This window comes from Uloborus diversus, chromosome 8 (assembly GCF_026930045.1).
Source record: "Uloborus diversus isolate 005 chromosome 8, Udiv.v.3.1, whole genome shotgun sequence".
Lineage (NCBI taxonomy): Eukaryota > Metazoa > Arthropoda > Arachnida > Araneae > Uloboridae > Uloborus > Uloborus diversus.
The window spans coordinates 53,802,064-53,825,742 of record NC_072738.1 but is presented as its reverse complement, the minus strand read 5'-3'; the positions used below and the strand labels follow the sequence as shown (position 1 = coordinate 53,825,742).

General features: G+C 34.2%; 1 protein-coding gene across 1 annotated transcript in view; it reads left to right on the top strand.

The window, feature by feature from the left end:
* Nucleotides 1–23,679, top strand: part of LOC129227261 (solute carrier organic anion transporter family member 4A1-like) — a 78,781-nt gene that overhangs the window by 37,801 nt on the left and 17,301 nt on the right. Inside the window, exons 2-5 of the mRNA XM_054861778.1 lie at nucleotides 2,487–3,267; nucleotides 17,368–17,467; nucleotides 21,684–21,805; nucleotides 23,464–23,634. Coding sequence (XP_054717753.1) covers nucleotides 2,550–3,267; nucleotides 17,368–17,467; nucleotides 21,684–21,805; nucleotides 23,464–23,634 — 1,111 coding nt within the window. The 5' untranslated portion in view covers nucleotides 2,487–2,549. The remainder of the gene's footprint in view (nucleotides 1–2,486; nucleotides 3,268–17,367; nucleotides 17,468–21,683; nucleotides 21,806–23,463; nucleotides 23,635–23,679) is intronic.

Genomic DNA, 23,679 nt, shown 5'->3' with positions numbered 1-23,679 from the left:
AACCAGTGAAATCGCGAAACGTTCAAACGGAAATAATCAGTAATGTTTCTTTTTTTTATTATTGCAGTGTAATCCTAATACGGTAGTCAATATATGTATGTAAGCACTTTTATAACTCTCCCTGCAGCGGCTGACAATAATTTCTTGCTGATATAGTAAATTTGACGAAAGGGTGTGCAATATTTGCAGAAAAATTCTCAGTTATTCAATACCTTTTTTTTTTGTCTCTAGATTTTTAACGCCACGTAAACTAACATTTATCCATTGTACTTGTTTGAATCTAGTGCGAAAAGTTTCTGTACAAATATAAAAACTCTTTTCTAATGTCTTTTCATCTGTAAGATTTTGTTTCTTAAAAAAATTGCTTATTGTAACCCCGAAACACATGTCTGCAATATTTGTTGCTAAGTCATTTTTAACCTTTATATAATGTTTCTAAGATTTTATTTGTATCTCATAGATAGACCTTTCCTTAAATTTTTTATGCCAAATAACTTAACTACTTAATATTTATCCATTACATTTGTTAGAAACTATTTCGAAAACAGTTCCCGTACAAATATAAAAGCTTTTATTAAATGTCTTTTTATCTGCAAGTTTTTTTTTTTTTTTTTTTTTTTTTTTTTTAAGTTTCTTGCAACTCCGAAACACGTATCTGCAACATTTGTTGCTATTTGTAAATTTTGAACATTATTAAAATGTTTCAAAGATTTTTTTATGAGTACCTCAAAAAGTTCTACGCCTTGCCATTATCTTGGTTTCTAGCCTTGCCATTATCTCTCAGGTTTCAGTGGGTGTTGCTGCACAATCTGCAATTGAAAGGGAAATTTAAAAGATACTCTAACCATAGCCAACTATTCTTTCTCGCGAAAGGAAATAACCACGCATATTCATTGACCGCGAAGCTGTTCCAATTGAGCTGCTGCACCAAACCGTTTTGTCGGGAAACAGTTTGGAAGGACTTCCGCCCCAACCTATGTCATTATGCGGCATGCGGACAGATCAAAACGAAGCGTCCGGGCGGCTACTTTCGTTTATGAATAAATGCATTGTTTTATTTTTAATTTATTTTCCCGTCTTGAGCAGATTTCACTGCAGTGATGAAGAAAAAAGTCTGAAACAAGTGTGGGCAGTGTACGTAGGATGGGCTATTTCGGTTTCAACGTTGAATCTTAGATAGTCATTACCATCAAATTTTAGCGAAATATGATTAATTGTTAAAGACTACATATTTCGTTTTTTTATTATTATTTTTTTTTTTAATAATCAAAGGGGCTGTCCGCAAATTATGTCGGGTTTTGAGGATGAAGGGGGAAGGGTGTCGTGGAAACGAGACAGTCCCTAATCAGTGTTGAGTTTAAAAATAAATAAATGTTGATGCTTTGTCGTCTTAGTGGCGTTCAGAAAAGCATTTGAAGGTCAATAATTAAGGTTATTAAGGATAATACAAGAATTGCGTCACTTAATTCATTTCCCACATAAAGAAGAGCTCTTTGAACTGCCACACCCGGATCTGCTTTAATTACAAACTTAGTTGCACTGGTGATCCACACCCTTGTGGAGTGCTAGAAGGGAATATGTTAGATAGAAAGACACACAGAAGCGTTTTCTAAGTTCGGTATTGTAAACTTTAAAGGAATTTTTACTAACTCTTCTTATCAGTGACCATCTGGATGGCTGCACATGCGCAAAATCTGCGATATTTATTTTCTATTTTTATGAGAGAAATATTCAGTAGAAAATTCTTAAGCTGGAAATCACATTATGTTGATAAAGTTCTTGTTCAAAAAATGAATAAATAAATAATAAGTTTTAAGGTATCCAGTAATTAAGGGAAAATTTTTGTGTTTTTTTGCAGATAGCCAAAAATTGTAGATCTAGGACTGATAACTGTTCAACTCGTGTGAACAAATTTATATGTAAGAACTTTTTCCATTTGAAAATTTAGGAAATAAGAATCTGCTATTGTTTAATTTCCGGGACATTAGACAAAAGTTATGCAAAAACTGAACTTTCTTTAACGACAGGTTAACATTAGAGTGAAGAAAAATATGTTCAGTAAATGAAGTTACTATCGTCAGTCAGCACCAGTACATTAAGAACTTCCATCTGTTATAAAATCATTTAAAAAGTGGCAAGAAATTAATTTTAAATGCATTCTTATGACTAACAAACATTGTTCGTATTGGTTTAGAAAACCAGAAACAGAACTTGAACTATAAATGTAACATTATTTTCATATCTGTAAGTCAAACTGGGGCAACCAAAGAATTTTAGATAAAAGGACATGACAAAGATTTTTATTTCGCCTACGGATTCAGTATTTGTCTTCAGTTTTTATGTGAAGTAGCCAAATATTTATACGTAATATTTGTAAGAAACTTTGCAAAACAAAGTTTCTGAACAATCATAAACGAAAGTAGTTTTATATTTATTTTTTGTGTAATATTTCTTAGATTTTGTTTAACTTTCATATTTCTTCTTAGGGAGAAAAACAGTGTAAAAGAAACTGGCTCTGACTGACCAAACTACAAGTGTAAACAGCAAAAATGAAGGACAATAATCGGACTGTGCGGATGAGTTCCTCAATTAGCGATGCATACGACATGCATGAATCACACAGCCACGAACCCTTAGTTGCGCAAGCACACAACCTAGAGGACTTTTCTAGGACAGTTCAGGACAAATCCGACGAAGATGAAGACGATGATGTTGGATCGCCTTGTGGATGGGGACCGTTGCAGCCCAGCAAACTCCAAAGATTCCGCTCAGCCCGGTGGGTCCTCTTCTGGCTATGTTGGGCAGGCTTCTTGCAAGGACTCATCGTCAATGGCTTCATCAATGTGGTAATTACCACCATTGAAAAACGCTACCAGCTTCGTAGCACGGAATCGGGACTGATTGCTGGTGGCTATGACATAGCTTCTTTCCTGTGCCTTATCCCCGTCAGCTACCTGGGAGGATCAAGAAGCAAGCCAATCTTCATCGGCAGTGGTGTTCTTGTGTTGGCCATCGGTTCTTTTGTGTTTTCTTTACCTCATTACATGTCTGGACAATATTCCTTCAGCCAAGAGCAGGAAGATCTCTGCTCGGCGACGAACAGTTCGCTCGAATGTAATAGTGATAATGTGTCTTATTTGTCGAGTTATAAGTATGTGTTCTTCTTGGGTCAGTTGCTTCATGGTGCTGGTGCAGCTCCTTTCTACACTTTGGGATGCACGTATTTGGATGAGAATGTCCCGACAAAGATGTCTTCTGTTTATCTCGGTAAGTTTTATTCATCATCGTGAATCTTTAATGTTACATAGTGTAGGCGAACTAATCAATGTTATTTAGATATTTTAAACACAGGTTTAAAAATATTGCTTGCACATGCTTCGAGGTTACTCGTTTTTCATTCCAGAAAAAGTTTTGAGCAAAATACTTAATATGTCAAAAATTGAGAAATTTTGTATTGAAAAGCTTATTACTTGTCGAATTTTACTGACTAGTTTCATTTTACTAACTGGTTGTGATCAGTGCTACGCTAAGATGTGCAGTCGTTAGCTCAAAGTAAGAGAAATGACTTAAAACAGAATAAATAAAAAACTATTTTAAATCTTAAGATTCCTGATCATTTCTCTTTCACCCCGTAAAGATTCATCACGATTAGAAATATTACTGATACCATCAAGTTCACAATAGTCTTCGTGAAGATAGTGAAAATTGTTTGCTTAAAATATCATTTGCACTTTTCAAAAGCACAAAATATTAAGGAGATATAATGACGCAAAATACAACATAAGTAATAGAGCTTATGAAGTCAATTAGGCTGAAGCAAAATTTTAATTTTATGGAATTGCATAAAGACTCCATTTTGAGAACTAAAAACTTTGAATAATGAGCTTTGGGTTGAGTGATTTAAAAAAAATGAGTAAGTAAAAAAAAAAGAAAAAAAATCAAAACTGTTCAAGGTTTATAAGGTGTGGGATGTCCTGAAATTCAACAAATATTTTGAACGAGTAGTTGAACACCTCAACGCCTCTGAAATCACTTTTGGTTCTCCTTGACTATTTGTATTAATATGATTTGATTACAGAGGGTCTCAAAAAAATGTTTGACCTAGGGTCCTCTAATATCTTAGGGACCTGATAATAATCGGGCCCGGATAATATTATAAACAGAGGTCAATTTCATCACACATCGCGTGAAGTAAACATATGCTAGACAAGAACTCAGAAATTGACCGTAACTTGCTGAAGTGTTGGTATTAAACTTGCCAGTTATTTACTCCATCTAGTAAATTTTCCTTCAAGTAACTGCATTGCAGACTGAAAACAGCAAATACGCCAGAAGCAATCTTTGTTTCATTAGCCTATACTTGCTTTAAAATTGCACAAAATGGAGTTAAAATTGCCCGTTTTGAGTTTAACAGCAGCACTGACCTAAAAGAATTGGAGCTGATAGAAAATAATTAATTTCATATTTCGAATCATCGCTTCAAACGTAGCTAAAATCAGTTCTGAAACTCTGGGCACCAAAGGAATTTTTTTTTTCTTGCTACCGTGTAAATTGTGGTTACATTTTGATTTTTTTTTCTTCTAAATTTTAATGATGTACCATTTTTTATCTAATGACAAGATTGTGTGACAACTACAGATATAGAAAACCAAATGGAATAAAGAACTGAACAAATTTTCAGAAAATAGGAAAAGCAGCTGTAGCAACAATCTAAAAGACCCTTGGCCTACCCCCTGCGTTGCTCCATGGGAACATATTTTTGTGACTAAAAGATGTAAGACTTTAGACATTTTCACTTGCCCTTCCCTCTTGACTTATGATATACCATAATTGATTATATTGTTCATGCGCTACGGAGCACCAATTATATAAACCAGTGTTTTTCAACCTGTGGGTCGCGACCCCCCAGGGGGTCGCGAAGCCTTTGTAGGGGGGTCGCGAGAACTCAGTAAAAAATCAATAAATTTTAAAAAGGTAGATATATTAAGAAAAAAGTCGCGAGAACTCAGTAAAAAATCAATAAATTTTAAAAAGGTAGATATATTAAGAAAAAAGTTTACAAAATGATACTCGTTATGTTATTTATACACATTACACATTAACATACTACACATATCACACATTACCAAAAAATAAAATCTTCGAGTACTCGTTCATTTTAATGTGAAGGTTGCGCTTGATTTTGTTCAATCAATTTCTCCCATCGTGGATCCGTTTTTGCAACATTAAGTATTAAATCGTTTTCCAAATTTAAGCGATTCCTTAGTTTACTTTTTATTTGGGCCATTGATGAAAATGTCAACTCGCACAAGTACGAGGTAGCAAATGGAATCAAACACTTCAAAGCCTCGTTTGTTAATTCTGGGTATTCTGTTTTTCTTTTTAACCAAAAGGTATCCAAATTTTCAGACTTGAATTCCAATTGTAACATCCCATCGGCAGATAATTCTAGCAGATTCTCTTTGAGCTTAGTTGCTAAATTCGCCTCATTTATAGCTGCATTTAAAAACGGATTTAAGATCCATCTTTGCCCAGTGCTATCCGATATCTCTTGCACTGAGAAGTAATGACATAATTCTTTCTTCAAATTATCTAACACCATTTTCATACCAGATATATATGAATTGATGTTTATCTCGCTTCCGACTTCTTCAATGAAAGACTGTGTCGACGAAAATGAATCAAAGTTGTTTTGATTTATAGATGATGACCAGAATTCAATTTTTTTGATAAAGGCATGGAGTTTGTCTTTTGCTGTAATGACATTTTCATCCCGCCCTTGAAGACTTTTATTCAAGTTATTTAAATGCTCAAATAAGTCCGAAAGAAAAGCCAGTTTCAAAAGGAATTCCGGGTCAGAAATGAATTCAGAGTAATGTGACTTGGCTTGCTGTAAATATACTAATAGTTCAGCGCGAAGTTCCATAACTCTGGTCAGTACTTTGCCTTTCGATAACCACCTAACCTCTGTATGGTAAAGCAAATTTCGGTGGAGAGCCCCCATATCATCACAAATGAGTCGAAACAATCGAGTCTGCAACGCTTTTCCTTTAATAGAATTTACAATACTAATAATAATATGTAGAACTTGACTGTATTCTTGTGGCAAGGTTTTGGCTGCAAGAGCTTGGCGATGGAGAAAGCAGTGCATCCAACAAGCGTTTGGCATCTGTTCTTTCAGTCTAGCAATAAATCCACTCTTCGCACCAGTCATGGCTTTTGCTCCGTCACTACAAATAGCAATGCATTTTTGTGCCCAATCGATATTCATATCTTGCGTAGCTTCAATGAATATGTCATGCAAGCATTGACCTGTAGTATTTGTGGGAAGTGTCTTGCAAAATAGTATTTCTTCAATTAATTTTTCATTGGATTCAAAACGCACAAAAGCTACAAACTGCGCACAACCCGCAATATCCGTTGATTCATCAAATTGCAAGGACACAAAAGAACTTTTCTTTATTTTTTCTATGACTTGATCACGAACATCAGTCGCCATATTGCTTATCCGGCGTTGAATAGTATTGTCAGAGAGAGGTATACTTTTGAGCTTTTCGATCTCTTGCTTGCCAAACATAATCTCTGCTATATCTAAAGCCGCTGGTAAAATCAAATTTTCGGCGATAGTGTGAGGTTTTCCTGCTTTAGCCACACGAAAAGCTACTCGATAACTAGCAAGCAACGCTTCCTCATTTAGGTTGGACATTTGTCCTATAGCAGTTTTTTGATGTTCAAGAGCTTTTAATTTTCGCTCAAAAAATTCCACGGGTTTATTTTTTTCATTAGGATGTTTTGTGTTTAGGTGGCGTACCAACTTCGATGGCTTCATGCTTTCTCTTGACAAAATTTCAAAGCAAATTACGCACTGCGGTTTATTGTCAATCACAGTAAACCCAAATTTCAAATAATTCTCGTCATAAAGACGTTTTTTCTTTATTCCACTACTCCCGCTAGACGTTGATAGTTCTGATGATCTTTTCAGAAATTTATCCATTTTCAATGAAAACAAACAACACAAATAAATACGTAAAACAAGTGTTTGATATCTTACACACAGTCCGTATAACACCGTAGTTTCACTTCCGAATCGTTTTCACGTATCGCGGTCTTGCTTCCGATTTCACTTGCTTTGCGCTCATGCACTCAATGGAAATGGAAATGTAATTTGGTTCTGGAGCACTTAGACAATGTCTGTAATCTCCAATGGAAGGATGTCGAAAAGTAGCTGACTGTTGATTGGGTGTATTGATGTTGGAGGCAAAGCCGTCGAGGAGCAGGGTCGTGATTGGCCGAGAGCAAATCCGGAGAGTTGTGGTGCACCAGCGCCGTCATCATCGCGCCACCTGGCGGTTATAATCGGAAGGTGTCATTTCCTGAGCCGACACAACGGAGGAAAGAAATGGGGAATATGGGGGATACCACAGTAACTGAGCACCCTTAGGAGAAATTTAGCAATTATGCTTGAGATTAAATTGAATGGGGAAGCTGCATATTGAAATGGGGAGGATAAAATTAAAAATAAACATAAAAATGAAACAAAAGAAAAAGTAAATTAGGAATGAAATGGAGGAGGGTAAAACGCGAGAACAGCTCGTGGTCTCCGTCTATGTATTGGATCGCTTTGATCATATGTTGGGAGCTCGTTAAGGAGCTGATTATCCACAAATTGGATATTATTGTAGAATTTTTGCGAAAGCCTGAACATAAAAAATTTGATCGAGTGAATGCGCAGTTCACTCTCTAATGCATCATTTCGAATGTACCAAGGAGAGTTAGTGATTTGGCGCAGCATAATGTGCTGGCTAGTATCGAGAATTTTGAAATTAGAGACTGCTGTCATGCACCAAATGGGGCATGCATAGGTCAGTAGAGGCCTTAGATATAACTTGTAGATCAGTAATTTGTTATCAATGCTTAGACATGATCGGCGATGAATTAGGGAGCTTAACTGAATTTTGCGTCTGCAACTGCCGTAGCCGACCGCCCCTTTTATAGGCCTGCGCATTCTAGCGAGAATCATCTCGAAGCGTAACGAAACGTCTCGAAACCTGTGGACCTTTCGCGCGGGGGACTACCAGTGCCATCTGTCGGTAGCACTCGGAACCTGTACTGTTTTACGTACTTAATTATATATTTATATTCGAATCCTAATAACGCAAACGCCTAAAACTTTTGTATGGATTAAATATTTTTAACATACATAAAATAAAAAAGGTCGGGGGGGGGGGTCGCGAAATATTTTTTGATACTAGGGGGGTCGTGTCATGAAAAAGGTTGAAAAACACTGATATAAACTAACTATAGCCTTAAATTCAGATTTTCAATCAATACTCTTTAAAATTTTTGAGATGTTCCACTATTGTCGTGGTGACTGATATATACATAGGGCTCTATATCTGCAGCAGCATTCTTCCACTATGTTACGACAACAGAAGCTAAGGTAAACACCATCAATAAGGAATCCTCTTTCACAAGACACATGGCAATCTTGGATCCTCGCTAAAACAGAGGAAGTGGAGTAGCAGAGGCCCACTTTCCGTGTTCACTTCAAGAGCGTCAAAATTGGAATCGTTTAGCCCCCCCCCCCCCCCTCTCATGTCACTGTCACGAGTGGCATCCGACACAATTCGGAGGTTGAAGTATTTCCAAAGCTCAGGCGTTTAGGGAAGCTGTTATCAGAGTTGGCGCCGTTGGCAATTGGGGACGCGAGGCTCATTACGCTGTTAATGGAAAGCGATAGCGAGTGAGATAGGCTTTCCGTTTGGATCTTGGGCTTCTCCTGATCGCAATCGTGCGTTGATAGGGGGTGAGGGAGGTCCTCGGTGAGACATAGAGGGGCATTCCTTATTGTTGCATTTCTGAGGGTAAATAATAATCATCTAATTTTTATTTCTAAAATAATATTAAAAAAAATAAGATAAAGATTATAAAAATTAAGATTTTATTAACAAAAACACACACAAGCATAACAAACATTAAACAAAATAAATAAAGTTACACATAAAACGTCAATTACAAATGACAATCACAAACATTAAGAAATTCTAGATTGTAGTTCGATATGAGTTAGTAATAAGAAGTCAACACTTAAGAGCGCCAAAAGCACTGTCCGCAGTGTTATTAAATCAGTATAATTTGGAGTATAAACACATGAAAAAGAAAAACTATTATAATATTTATGTTTAAAAAAGTATCACAATATACACAAGTAGTAAATTCTTCTAATTAAATAATAATTTGTCTGTTTGACTCCAAAAGAAAATTAACATAACAACAAGCATTGAACATTTTATAATTTTATAATATAAAATCACAATACAATCCCTTCCCCCCGGTTGGCAAATCAGTATAATTTATCAGCTAAAAGTATATTATTGATAGAATGTTGAACATTGTCTGAAACCTTAAGACCAAAGATATACCTAGTTTTTTTTTTTTTTTTTTTTTTTTTTTTTTTTAACTTGAATTCACATGACTGTACGTTCTTACACACAGCCATGGGGAAACAAAAAACACTTTTTCGTGTTTGAAGACTATTTACACAGAAACTTACAGAAGGTGACAATTTTTCAGAAATAATGTGCTCTACTTAATTCTGTTACGAAAATGTTGTTAAGGAGTCGTCTTCACATAAAAATGGTCATCACTTTTAAAACTAGAAATTCGCCCGTCAAGGTACGACGTGTGAAAATTGCTTTTACATTTGAACGAAGCCATTGCCTGTTTGAGGATATTTTGATAGCTGAAATTTTAACCCGAACTCCAGGGGATTAACCCTAAACTCCAGTAGGTAGCGTTCACTGTTGACCACTTTTTCGTTTTTTCATTCCCCTGAAATGATGCAGTCTTACCAGTAAAACAGTTAAGTGACCGGATCCAGTTCAGCCTTGCCACAATAAAACCTTACCCTGTACGTCAAATATTTCCAGAAAATATTATTAAATTATCATGCTATGGCGCGAGTTTCATTGTTGGTGACGTCAGGAGCGTTACTCGGTCAGTGAATTCGCTATTACATGATAATTTTTGATTACAAATAAGGATGCACCATAAGAAAACTGGCCGATTTCCGATTCACCGGCAAAAGATAATCGGTCGATGTCGATTACTCAACTGCCGATTAATCATAATTTTAATGTTTCTGAATACTAAAATTTTTGCAACTCTTTTTTCAAATTGCAGTTTCATCTCTTCGGAGCTAGCAAAACTTGATTCAAGTTCTGTAGACCAAATTTCTTATTATTTTTATAAAAACTATGTGTTGCTTATTCATGAAAAATTAACTATTTAGTTAGTGGATCGTTATCTATAGACAGTTTTAGTTTAGCATCGACTTTTTACTATAAGTAACTATTAATTTTGACCTTTTAACTTGAGGAAAAATTTAAGTCAATCGTAAATCACGAAGCGAAAGGTAAGATATAAAGAAAAGTATTGGCACATTAGGTGCATGTAACATTCTATGAATGATAGGTGTGCAAATCAATAAAAATAATAATTAATTAAAAAACTAACATTGCTTCAAGTATTCCTTAGATATAAATCCAAAAAAAAAAAAAAAAAAAATCCAAGCATATTTGATGATACTGAAAATTTTATTAAATGAAACATGTATTGAGTAAAATAAAAAATTATAAAATGCATGTTGTACTTGTGTGCACTTTTGAAGTTTTATATTCAACCTATTAAAAAAATTAATTCTTATTGGCTTGCTTACAGGGACAACCACTCTAAACCGGACTTCCATTTATCGGATCTAAAAGGAACAATTTCCAAAACGTATTTCGCTTAAAAAACAAACACCACTTTAATGCATCTGAGATATCTAATGAAATGTATATACTGTCATCTAAAATCTAATATAATCCCTTAGAAGTAGCCGCCACATTTCTGAAACTTCAATGTTGATGTAAGGAAACCGGCTTTCAGAAATACCGATTACGGCGTGAATTTAAAACGGGTTACCATACGTCATTTCTAACCAGTTTCTTCACACTTTTTACTTCCTTTTACCAAAAAGGAAGTATTCTATTCGCGAAAAAAATTTCACTCAAAAATCGACCTTGATTTCCATTTTACTCACCCCCGAATGAATATTGAGTTTTTTTTTTTTTTTTCTCCGACTCGACCACCCGTGGATAAATGCCTAAGAACGTATAGACACGTGAAATATCCATAATGACGATTCCTGAGTTAATTACAACAAATTTTCTCGTGACATCTGTATGTACGCATGTATGTATGTATGTGCGTATGTGCGTACGTGTATCACATAACTCAAGAACGGTAAGTCCTAGAAAGTTGAAATTTGGTACGTAGACTCCTAGTGGGGTCTAGTTGTGCACCTCCCCTTTTGGTTGCATTCGGGTGTTTCGAAAGGGGTCTTTTGCCTCCTTTTGGAGGGAAATCATTGTTAATTTCGAGGTAAACTCAAGTGGTGTTACACTTGGGCGGACACTTGGCGATTTATCGCCAGTCTTTTGGTCGCTAAGTTTTATCGCCAATTTGTCGCCAAATTGGCGATCTTTTTTTTTAAATCTGATTTCAATTTGTCCACTGTTGGTGATATTTAGAGAGTAAACTATTGAATCACGTTAAAATTGCCAGCAATGGGGAAGTGACATTAAATTGGAGTGAAAGGAAGTCATGTGATGCACACATCAGCTCGTTTTGTTTTACTTCTAAGAGTGTCACGAAATTAGAAAGAAACCTACTTTCCCGAAGTATTGGTGTAATAAATTTATTCTCTACATGCAATTGAATATTTTAGGACTTCACTTGAATAATGCAACCACAGTGTGGTAATTCACCTGAAATACATAGGTTGTCCAAAATAATGGAAAACCCACGCAGAAAAAAGTATTTGGCCCCTAGTATTTAATGAGAGCACCTTCGGCAATTAAAACCACTGGAATCCTCATTGTAACGAGCGCATACAAGCTCTAGATGGTGGTACTACTGCTTCAGTCAAGTAATTTTCAACATTTTCCATCCGAAATTTAGATTTGGGTAATTTCAACATCTTTACAGTCCAACCGAACAGTAGTTATTGTAACGGCGAATTGAAATGTTTCATAAACATGCCCAAGATGACTTCACAAGATAAAGAGGTGTAGTGCCCCTTGATAAATTACTCCTGGGAACACCAAAATAGAACATGATCTTCGTATACTCTCGAAAAGGTCTGTGCCAAAAAAAAGTCCATGTGTTTTACTTACCCCCTTTCCACCGATCTTTTGTGTCGTCGGCCATCTACCACGGTGACGATGAGTTGACCCAGAATCTTTTCAATTCCCTTGCTAAATTTAGATTCGGCGATGGTAGGTGATTTTCTATGTCGCGAAGATATTAGTAGCTTTAGTCATTCGGCGACATATCTCTGGTAGAAATAGAACATCGTTAGCAAAGTTAGCTGAAGTATAATAGAACGTTGTTACGCTACTGTTGTAGATTTTGTCAAGAACAATGTATGAAGGAATCAGGGCGGAGGAGTGTTTGAGTAAACATTCAAAAACCCCAATTTTCAACTTTATACTTTCTTCATAAAAGTGCTTTATCAATTGAAAAAAAGAAAAAAATACTAATTTCCTAACCTATTTATTTTAAAGCTTTTTTTTTTTTTTTTTGAAGCGGAGAATTTTTAAGTTGAAACGGAACAGAGAAAAATGCTTTTAGTATTCATGAATAGTGTTCACTCTAGGAAAAAAAAGGGCAGGGAGCTGACCTTTGAAAGGGGCACTTTTTTAAAAAAGGGCACTATTTCAACGCGGTGTCCCCCCCCCCTCCACCCAAGACCAATGATGCACCACTCAAAAAGTACTGAGCGCCCCCCCCCCCAAAAAAAAAAATTAAGAGGAGAAATAACACTTAAAACACCTTGCAAAAATTCAGTCTATTCTGCACCATGACCCCCCCCCCCCCTCGATTGCATTCACCACTGACTTTAGTATTAAATATGATTTCATCCAGAAAACGCACTTGTCTTCAGAATAGGTGTTAACTCACCCCCCCCCCCCCACACACACACAAATTCCCATTAAGCTAAGCACATTTTCCACTTTAAAGGAACATTTAGCTAATGCTGAAACTTCGCTTTGGCTGTTTTTCAACACTTTTCTGGCCATAATTTTAACTACCTATAAGAGTAAAAAAAAAAATTCTAGGCATTTCAAAACCCTTTCAATTTTAATTTAAGAAGAAGAGTATTTAATTACTGATCACCCCTTCCTACCAAAGAAACTGCCTAGTAATGTGCATTGTGCCATTAAGTATTTTAGTAGACATCAAAATCGTGATGAGTGTAAATTCTCCTTTTTTAAATATATTACACTTCAAATAGAATAATTAACTTAAAATACTGTATGCAGTGCTTCAAAAATGCAGTGGTAGAAAGTTGCAAAACTAAAAAGACTTCATTTGAGCTCTATTTCCTAGTCTTGGAGTTGTTCAAATTCATAACACAAATGTGTTGGCAGATGTATGCGCTCCTAAATGCAATGCATAAGCAGCTTGGACCAAGCTAAGATTTTTATCTCAGACAAATTTTGTGAAACTTTAATGTATCGGCATTTTAATTTTGTGATTTTTTTAAAAATCAATTGCATAATATTTATAAAAGAAAAACAAACAGTGCAAAATCATTTTAGTTAGAAAAAAGCACGAGTATGTCAAAAGTATGCTTTCTATTATGTCAATAAGTGTTTTAAATAATCTGTTATATGAATCACACCACACATATACAATGATAATAAAAACACTTAGCAAAAAGGAAAGAATTGAATGAACGCCTTGTCAATGCGATATGTTTCCATTTCAAATGTTTTTTTAGGGGGGGCGGGGGGGGGGAAATCCAAGATATTAAAAAAATACCCTTGCATTTTTGCCCAGTAAGCTTTGTACTATGTTCTTCTTAGGAAACAATCAGAAAGTTAACTTTCCAGAAACAGATGTAAAAAGATTGCTACACAATCACTAGCAATGCGCTAAAATTAGCTAAGCCTAATTTCCACGTGCAAACGAAAATCGGACACAAAGGGCTGAAATGTTAGGAAAATGTCCTATTCCCTCTCTCATTGTTGATTCTCAGAAGATCAAGGATGGGAAGGAATGAAACTAAGATCTCTCCCTTCCCAGAGGACCCTACTCCTTCCCACAACCTTTCAAAAACCCACCCTCAGTGGAAGGAAGAACATGCCTTTGTTTCCTACTGATAAGCTTGTTTGAATTCTGAGAATCTCATCTCCTCTTTGCCTAGGTATTTGCTTCCCCTTTTGTTTATGGGGCCGTTTTCAAGGTGAAATTCTGGGAACAAGGATAAGACATAGTCGTTTTTGCAGACGATCGCTGGACAAATAAAATTGCCCCGATATCGCGGCAGGTCGAAATGATGGTTGAGGCATCTTTTTAAAAACACAAAGTGCAATTTCTTATTTTTGAAAAGGCCAGGGCGCATTTCGCGATCTAAAAAAAGGGCAGGGCGCATTCTGCTGATATGCAAAAGGGCAGGGCGCTGCGCCCTTCAAAAACGACCTAGCGGGAACACTATTCATGAAAATGGCTTTTATTGACAGTATGCTCAGTCCATTTGCACTGGTCTGACATTTGTAAAAAAAAAAAAAAAAATGTACTTGAAAAATGATTTATACGTGTTGCCGGTGTGATCGTACACTGTAAAAAAAAAAAAATCTGAAACGTTACTGGTTATTTTGTAGTAAGTCGGTAGTTTTGTAGTTGTCTGCAGTCCTCGGATGGAATAACTGAGCTGGCGGTTGTATTTTAAGTTACTGGTTATTTCAGTGAAACTACATTTCGGGATTTTACAAGTTTTCACCTATTTCACCGTAAGATCAAATATTTTTGAAAAAAAACATTTCCTCAATTGCTACAAGTCAGGAAAAATACATTGCGAAAAATATTTTTAGCTACCAGTTTAACGATTGAATGAGCGTATTTATTAAGTGTATTGACTTTTAGGCAATTATGGTCCGTCGAGTTTGACCAAGCTCCCAGTGAGAGTGGGTAAGTCACCGGATAACTGCAGCAAGGGATTAAGTTTGGTTCTTGCTATTCTCGCATAGCTTTGGCCATGGTTGCTCTACTGCTTATGAAGCTTTCTTGTTAGATCAGGGAAGTTCTATTCAATTGCATTAAATTATATTTTTTTGTTATTTTTTATTTTATTTATTTATTTAGTTTGTGTGTGTGTATGTACGTCATTAAAAGGCAGAACTTTTCTAATAAAATAATAATATAATAATTGAAAATAAATAAATTGATAAATAATATTAAAATAAATAAATAATGTTAAAAAATAAATAAATAAAATAAAAAAGTGAGCTAAAAATAATAAATAAAAAAGGGAAAAGGAGTTGAGAACAATTTTGGGGGGAATTTGCGCCATTGAACTTGGGGGGGGGGGGCACAATCTGTCACAAATTGGTCGAGAGGAGTTTTTATTATTATTACTATCGAGTATTTCACTCAGCAACGAAAGTCGAGTTTAGTTGAATTGCCCGCTTTCTGCTTTTGAAAAAAAAAAGTCATACGAAACGAAATAAAATATCAAATCTCCATTTTCATGTAACTTGTATTTCTGAGGCGCACTCATGGATATGAGACTTCATTTGCAGTCAACTACGTTGGCTTTAAACTGTTCTTTGAGTTGGAATTCCTCATACAACCTGTGAATATCAAACGGTCCCCTGAAAAAAAATCTAGTCCTCAAAAACCGAAAAAACTTACTGTGTGCTGTGAAAATTATTTGTCTCTGTTTCATCTCGGCGGTTCAGTCGATCTGCAAACTAACCAAAGTTTTGAAACACGACCCCTGAAAATCGAGGTTGAGATTGAAATTCGAGGAAAAGACATGTCCCCTATGAAAGTTGGTGACAAAAACGCCACGTGCCAAGATAAAACTGAGCCACATGTTTTATATTTGAGCTGTGTTTGGTTTTGTGGCGCCATCTAGGTATCACGAATAAAGATAACCTTTTCTGACATTTTCGTGCGTTGAAAGGTTGATAAAAACACGTTCTTAAAAAAAAAGAAAAAGGACTGAACTAAGACATTTCGCAGAAGAATTATTACATGTATTCCTCTGCTAAAACCAGAGCTAAATGCTTGCATTTATACTGATAACATTGAAGAAAAAAATTTAGAAGTTTTTTCTTTCTTTTTTTTTTCTTAGGAATAAATATTTTAAAAGGACTCCTTTTGAGGGTAAAAGTGACAAAGTAAAAAAACTTTAGTTGTCAGTATTAAAAACAAATTCTAGTTGTTTTTTAATGTTTCAATTGACACTTCCTTAGAATCAGCCAGCGGCCGGCAGGGCCGGATACAGAAAAAAAATTTTTTTTTTTTTTTGGGGGGGGGGCCAAGAAATTGACCCCCCCTTTTTTTAATGTTTCATAACAAAGTTTTCATGCCCTTATTTTTATTTATTTATTTATTTATTTATTTATTTATTTTTTTTTTTTTTTTTTGATTCAGGATTCCTTAAGGCCATATAATCCTACTTTTAAGTACAATTATGCATTTTTCTATTTTAAATATGGATGTAAAATATCTTCAACATTTCAAGTCAATTAAATACTAAACCCTATATAATGCTGTAAAATTAGCGGTTTTAACTAGGAAAATTTTCATGCTAATTACAATACGAGGACAAGGTTATTAAATAAACACTTAACTTATTTGAGTTTTTATAAATTAATTTATATTTTAACTATAAATATTATGTAAATACGAAAATCATAGCTACATAACAAAAAAGTTTTATTGAAGAATTCAGAAACTTCTTCTTTGCGAATTTCAAAGCAGTTGTTGATTTGTTTTTAAAAAATTTTAAGTACATACCGTTTCTATAAATATTACGGTTTTGTCAATTTCTATTAATTATTTATTTCATTTTGCATTTTTTATAAGCTGAAAAATAAATCTACTATTTCGCAAATAGCTTCCTGGATCGAAATGACTTTTCTATTCACGTTTCCACACATTTTTTTTAGCCGCTCTAATCTCTGACTCCAGTATTACTTTTTTCGCAAACAAAAAAGCTTGTATTCAAATAAGATTTGTGTCTTTTGTGTTCTTTTAAGTCATTTTTTATTAAATGAAATAATTTTATTAATTTTTCTTTTCGGAAGCACCCCCCCCCCCCTAAAATCCGCTACTCCGGCCAGCATCCATAAAATTACGCTGAAGTACTGCGAAAGAGTTGGCTCGTTTTATTCTACACAAAGTTCTCGTTTATTCAATTATTCTTTTCTTTACTTGAAACATTGTTTTCTTTGCTATTTCAGAACCATCTAATTAAATAACTTGCAAAACATATTTCTGAAAATGTATTTATATTTATTATTGTCTTAGGTATTTATTATACAATGGCAGTGATTGGTCCTGCTGTAGGATACTTAATTGGCGGCCAGTTTTTGAAACTTTACGTTGACATTGGAGTCGATCCATCTGAGTAAGTAATTGTGCAGTTTAATGTTTTAATGACTGTTGTTGGACATATTGCACCCGGCAAAACAACTGACACAGGTCAAAATTTGGGAAAAACGTACCAGTCACTGATTTTAAATCTTAATTTAACGCTCTTTTTTACTCGCACAAAATTTGCTTACATAACTGATGCGAGGGGGCATAAAAACAATATCCGCAATAGTGACACATCATTAACAATTTCATAATTTATAAGTAAAATTTTTAAGCTTTAAGTATGCATTATTAATCTAGACTACACAAACTGACCTAAACATCACTTAATTAATTTTTTGTGTGCGTATTGTAATTAATATTTGAGACTAAATCGTTTCAAATTACTATTGCGTAAAACCTTTATTTTCTTCGTTGCTGCTTTTTTTTTTTTTTGAGTTGTGTCACTTTCCTTACCGAGGTGTGATGTCTCTTTTAAATTCCAATTCATTTTATAAATTATCAGATATATAAATGTTTTACAAATTATATATATTTTTTTCATGTTATTGATGCATCAGAATCTGAATATTAGTTTGAAAAAATATTTGGTTTAAAATATATATTCCAGTTTTAACACTGCAAGTTTCAATGTATACTTTTAGACCTTCAGAGTTTATTCTGCTAAATACTCAGGTTAGCGTTGCCCTGGAACTTTTATAAAACCCAAGATTGAGCTCGTAAAACTTCCAAATCTGGGAAGAAATCCCCAAGATCATGTAAATAAGAATTTGCTTTCGCTTTTTTTGTAATTGCTACTATTGTAGTTAGCGAATTATTAATCTTAAAAAAGCTAGAAAATCGCCCGTCAGGATATGACGTGTGAAAATTGCTTCTACATTTGAACAAAGTAATTGCCTGTTTGGTGATAGCTTGATAGTTGAAATTTTTTCTCTAGTTCCAGTGGATGAACCCTAAACTCCTGTAGATAGCGTTCATTGTTGACCACATTTTCGTTTCTTCATTCCCCTGAAATGACACAGTCTTAACAGTAAAACAGTTGAATTACCGGATCCTGTTCAGTCTTGTCACAATAAAGCCTCTCTCTGCATGTCAGAGAGAGGCAGAGAGAGGCTGCATTACCAAAACATATTATCAAATTATCCTGCCGTGTCGCGAGTTTCATTGTCGATGACGTCAGGCGCGTTATTCAACCATTGGTTATTATATATTATGAAGATGATAACGCAAAAAATTGTGGTAATAAATACAAAAATGGGATCTCTCAATAATCATTTCTTCGGAGCAATTTCTTTAAAAAGGGTGTAAAATTGTACTGTTGAAAGGTCTTCAATATCAAGGGCCGCTACATCGATTAATTATTGCTCATAACTTCTCATGTAATTTTATTATTTCACATAATTTTTAATATATTTTTATAAACTTTAAAAAGGAATTTTTGTTTCTTTATAGCAGCATATTTTACGCTGATAAGTTTTGTTTGTTTGTGTTAGCAAATTAACTTCTCAGAAATTAACTAGCATTCAATAATTGTGTGTCACACAGGACCCAATTTCCCAATAGGCAGAGTAGGCAGCTGCCTAGAGCGGCAAAATTTTCAGAGGCGACAAATTTTGCTTTAACCACACATTTTTTAAATTAATTTTTGTTCTTGACAGTAAAATACTATTAGGATTCTTTCATTTTTCACAGATACAATTTTTTCTTGTTATTTAATAACTATTACTTTCACATATCTTATGAAAATCAAATGTTTTTCAATCATGGTAATTGATCAGCGTAAAATAGTAAGTGAAGACGAAAAGAGGGTGTCAATTTCAGAAAGTGTCGTTGTGTTTATCCAGAAGTCACAACAAGATTGGAGTTTGACTAAGATTTTAGTGATATACTTAAGTTTATTCGGTACTGGTTTCTTGAGTGATTGAGGTTTATTTTCTTTTTTACATTATTAATATTTAAAAATTCTTTTTCGTTGATATCAAGTCTCGGAGGCAAATGAAAATGAATGACGAGCGAAAAAGGCTGGACGATTTTAAATAAAGGAAACATGCTAAATTAAAACCCGAAGAACAAAAAAGAGTCATCAAAAATTTTTTAAACAAAAGTGTTTTTCAAATAGGCAATTTTCAAGAGCGGAATCTTTAGACTCTTTGCAAAGTAATCTAGTTACAATTTACTAATGAATTACCACTGAACATTGAGGAGTGGTAGGAACACGAGTGAACGTAATAATACAAAAACAATTTATTAATGAAATACCATTGAACATTGAGGAGTGGTAAGAACACAAGTGAGTGAACGTAATAACAGAGGAAATTATTCAAATCGTTGATTCGTAGATGAAAAAAAAATAGCAGGATAAAAAGATGCTGCCATAAATAAAGATAACAACTGATAAAATGGTGAACCCGCAAGACATTACAGTTCAGTGCTCATCAAAGATTCAGCGATATAAATATTAAGTAATTAATCTAGGTTTGATTTCAAAACACAGTTTTGATCAAAAGAACACTAATAAGAAACTTTAAAAAAAAAAAAAAATAACAGAATTCATTCGGAATGTAATCGGTTTTTTTTTTCTTTTTTCTTCTAAATTCAAAATGTTTTTTTGAGCAAACGATAACAAATAATGAAACAACGAAGAAGTTAGATAAATAAATACCTTTGTGCTGAACAGTAAGAAAAAACAACGTCAAAAAAGCACAAATTGCAGATTACACCAGACACGTGTTTCGGCGTTACAGGGAACGCCTTTTTCAATGCAAAAAATTAATGCCTTTTCATCCGTAAGCTCATTACTTTTTGCATTGAAAAAGGCGTTCCCTGTAACTTCGAAACACGCGTCTGCTGTAATCTGCAATTTGTGCTTTTTTGACGTTGTTTTTTTCTTACTTAACAAAGAAATTAGTTATTTTTTCTGAAAATTAAAATGCTGTCTTACGTGAAACATACTAACATGCTTAGCATTCGACAAAAATCTCGGTTACTCCTTATCTCCCATTTTCTATCATTATATTTTCCCTTATAGGTCTAACTCAAGTCAATATCATTTTTCTGTCATTCATCTGTGTTACCATTACAAGGAAACATTTTAAAACTTCAAAGAATAAAAGAAAACATGTTTTATGAAACTATAGAACCAAATAAATAAATAAAAAAACCATGTTCTATTGATTGATAAGTGCAAATAAATGTACCTATTTTAAATATTATTTATATTGATCTTATGTGAATCGCTTGATAACCTGCCCAAGAGCAGTACTTGAGCCATGAACGATGTACAAAATTAAATAATCTAAGCAGAGGAGCATCGAATTAAAATTTTTGAGGGGAGGAAAATTCTAATTTTACCGAATGATAAAACACGAGCTTACGCGCATATCATACATTCGTACATAACATCTAATGAGAAGCAACGCTAGGTATCATTAAAAAACAACTTTTAGAATTTTTAAAAAGAAAAAAGAATATGTTGCAATGTAGTCTATAAATTTTCTGAATCGTCAGCGAAATTTGCCGAATAAGGAGTTTTTTTGGGAGATTGCTGTGACCTCCCATCGGGGCATCCCTGAATGTGAAACGTCATCATTTCTACATAAGCTTGACAGTTTAAATTTCGGGAACACGTTTTTTTTCGTGTTTTTGAGTTTTTGCGTTTTTTTAGGGGGGGGGGAGAGGGCGGCAGATTTCAAATCAGCCTAGGGGCAGCATGAAGCTAAATTCGGCCCTGGTATCACATTAGTATTTCATTAACTTATTTTTCGATGAACTAAAGAACTTGCATAGAACTTACCTTATTTGCATGAAAATCAAAATTTAAATTTACTTGTGTTTCAAAGGGCAATATAAGCGATCGCCACCGACCACAATGCGACTAGCTAAAAGAAAAAGTGGCGATTAAAACTCATTTTTCAATGGTCACCTAAAAAAAGAAATTAATGAGATTAAAGTACATTTGAGACATTAAGTTACTGGTGAAATCTTCTCAACAAGAAGCAAGATGCAGCTTTTATGAATAAATTTACTTAAAATATATTACTTGCATTAAATAACCTATTTAGTATCTAACCAAATTCAATAAATGGAAAATATGCATCAGTTTGCTCAATTAGTAAAAGAAAGTTGTATCTACTTCAAAAAACATAAAAGGTTGCTAATGAAATTGGTACAGGTGACCACTGGCGAATAAAGCATTTTCCCAGTTTCGTCCTGTATAACTTTTTGCTAATTATTTTGTCGTATTCCAGGTTAGGTTTAACATCTTCGAGCAGCGTCTGGGTTGGTGCTTGGTGGATTGGGTTTATATTCACCGCGATTCTTGGTGCGTTGGTTGCCATACCTCTTACTGCATTTCCAAAGACGCTTCCTGGTAAGTACTATAATTATAGCTACAGTTATTTTATTTACGTATTTGTAGATTTAGTTTCAGTCATAAAAAGAAATTGCTAGAAGGCAAGTTCGGGTGGTTTCTTTCAACACTTACCACCTTTAGGCTAGGCCTTGTTAGTCTTTAATTTTCATATTAAATGCAATTTCTTCTTAAAGGCTGACAATTTGTACTTTTTATCGTATTTTCCATCATAAATGCGTTGCCTTATCGTTCACTTTTTAATTTGCATGAAAATCTTTAATTAAGTATATTCGAATTGGAACACTGCAAAAAAAGATATAACACCCAGTTAAAGTCAAGTACTTTGCACTAAAAACGTTAAGAGTAAGAGATGTTTTACAGTGTCTAGAAATGAGACATCGAGAATTTCAATACACTAACCGTGAAATGAATGAGCTTATAAGTCTGACCTAATTGTGTCTTAAACAGTATTGTCTCCATTAGGTATACTCCATATACGCCGTTTACTCGCAAACATTTTTCAGAAAAAAAAACGTATACCCCTATAAATTTCAAATATTTTAATATTATGAAATATTATGTATGTGATCGCATATATTGTGCTTGATGGGAACATCACTGGTATTAAACATAGAACTTTTTATAAACATATTGAGGATATGGCTATGGTTAACCCCTCTGTCTTCAGCGAGATTCACATGGCTATTTATTTATTTCTTTTAAGAATCACTCAAATTTCCACTGTGAATCAGTTACGTTGATAATAGTAGCTCTATAACCTCTTGGATGGCATATCAGTCACTGGTCCACTGATACGATTAACTGCACTATAACATAAAGTTCACTGCTGAAATTGAAAACAATAATTCCTCCCCGTTTTTAGAGTTGTTTACTACAAAACACAATGTTTTTTACTACCGTTTGTCGAAAACCTTTTTAACGTTTTTATATGCTCTAATAGGGTCGTTTGTAAAATTTTAAAAAAGTATTTTTTTCTGAAAGAGCATGCTTAAAAACATAGGATCTGACCATTTTTTAAATAATTTGTTTAAGTTTAATATTTTAAAAAAAAATACTTAAATTGGAGCGCTTTCATTGTTTACGGCTTCTGCCTATGACATCATAATGATGAAATGACATTCCGTGTTGCCATTTACAGTGCAAAATATTTTTTTCGCATCTTTACTCACGTGTATTGGCAACGATATGGTTGACAGCAAGTTTAGAGCGCAGTTGTAATTCGCTTGTTAATTATCATAACGTGGAAAAGCGATAGAAAGATGCGCCAAAGAGCATATTTGTAACGTTATCAAGACCACGCCTTGTTTGAAAAATCGGACACTTAAAAAAATTAATTTAAAAATAAATGTTGCGAAAACGAAAGTATTTTCTGGGTCCATGTTATTATTATTATTTTATTTTATTATTATTATTATTTTATTTCATTATTATTATTATTATTTTTTTTTTTTTTGCTCATTCTATCAATTTCAATGACTAAAAGTAGTACTTTTGACTGAAGGAAACCACCCCATTGTTGTTGCACTTATTTTGACATGACACCCAAGTCCATTGCCTTTAAATCCTGTGGCTGGATTTTTCGTCGCAATGACATTGAATGCATTGTGCTTAGCAAAACTATGCTTGAAAATCTCACTCTTTTTTTTTTCCATTAGGTGCTTTGAGAATACGCGCCGAGAAAAAGACGGAAATGCACCAGAAACTGCAAAACAGCGAGGCAGTCCAAACAGGATTTGGTACCAGTTTGAAAGATCTACCTTCTTCCTTCAGATTTCTCCTGACAAATCCAACTTTCGTTTTTCTTAGTCTGGCCGGAGCAACTGAAGGTAAAAAATTCTTATATGCATTAATTTATTCCTATTTATAACACG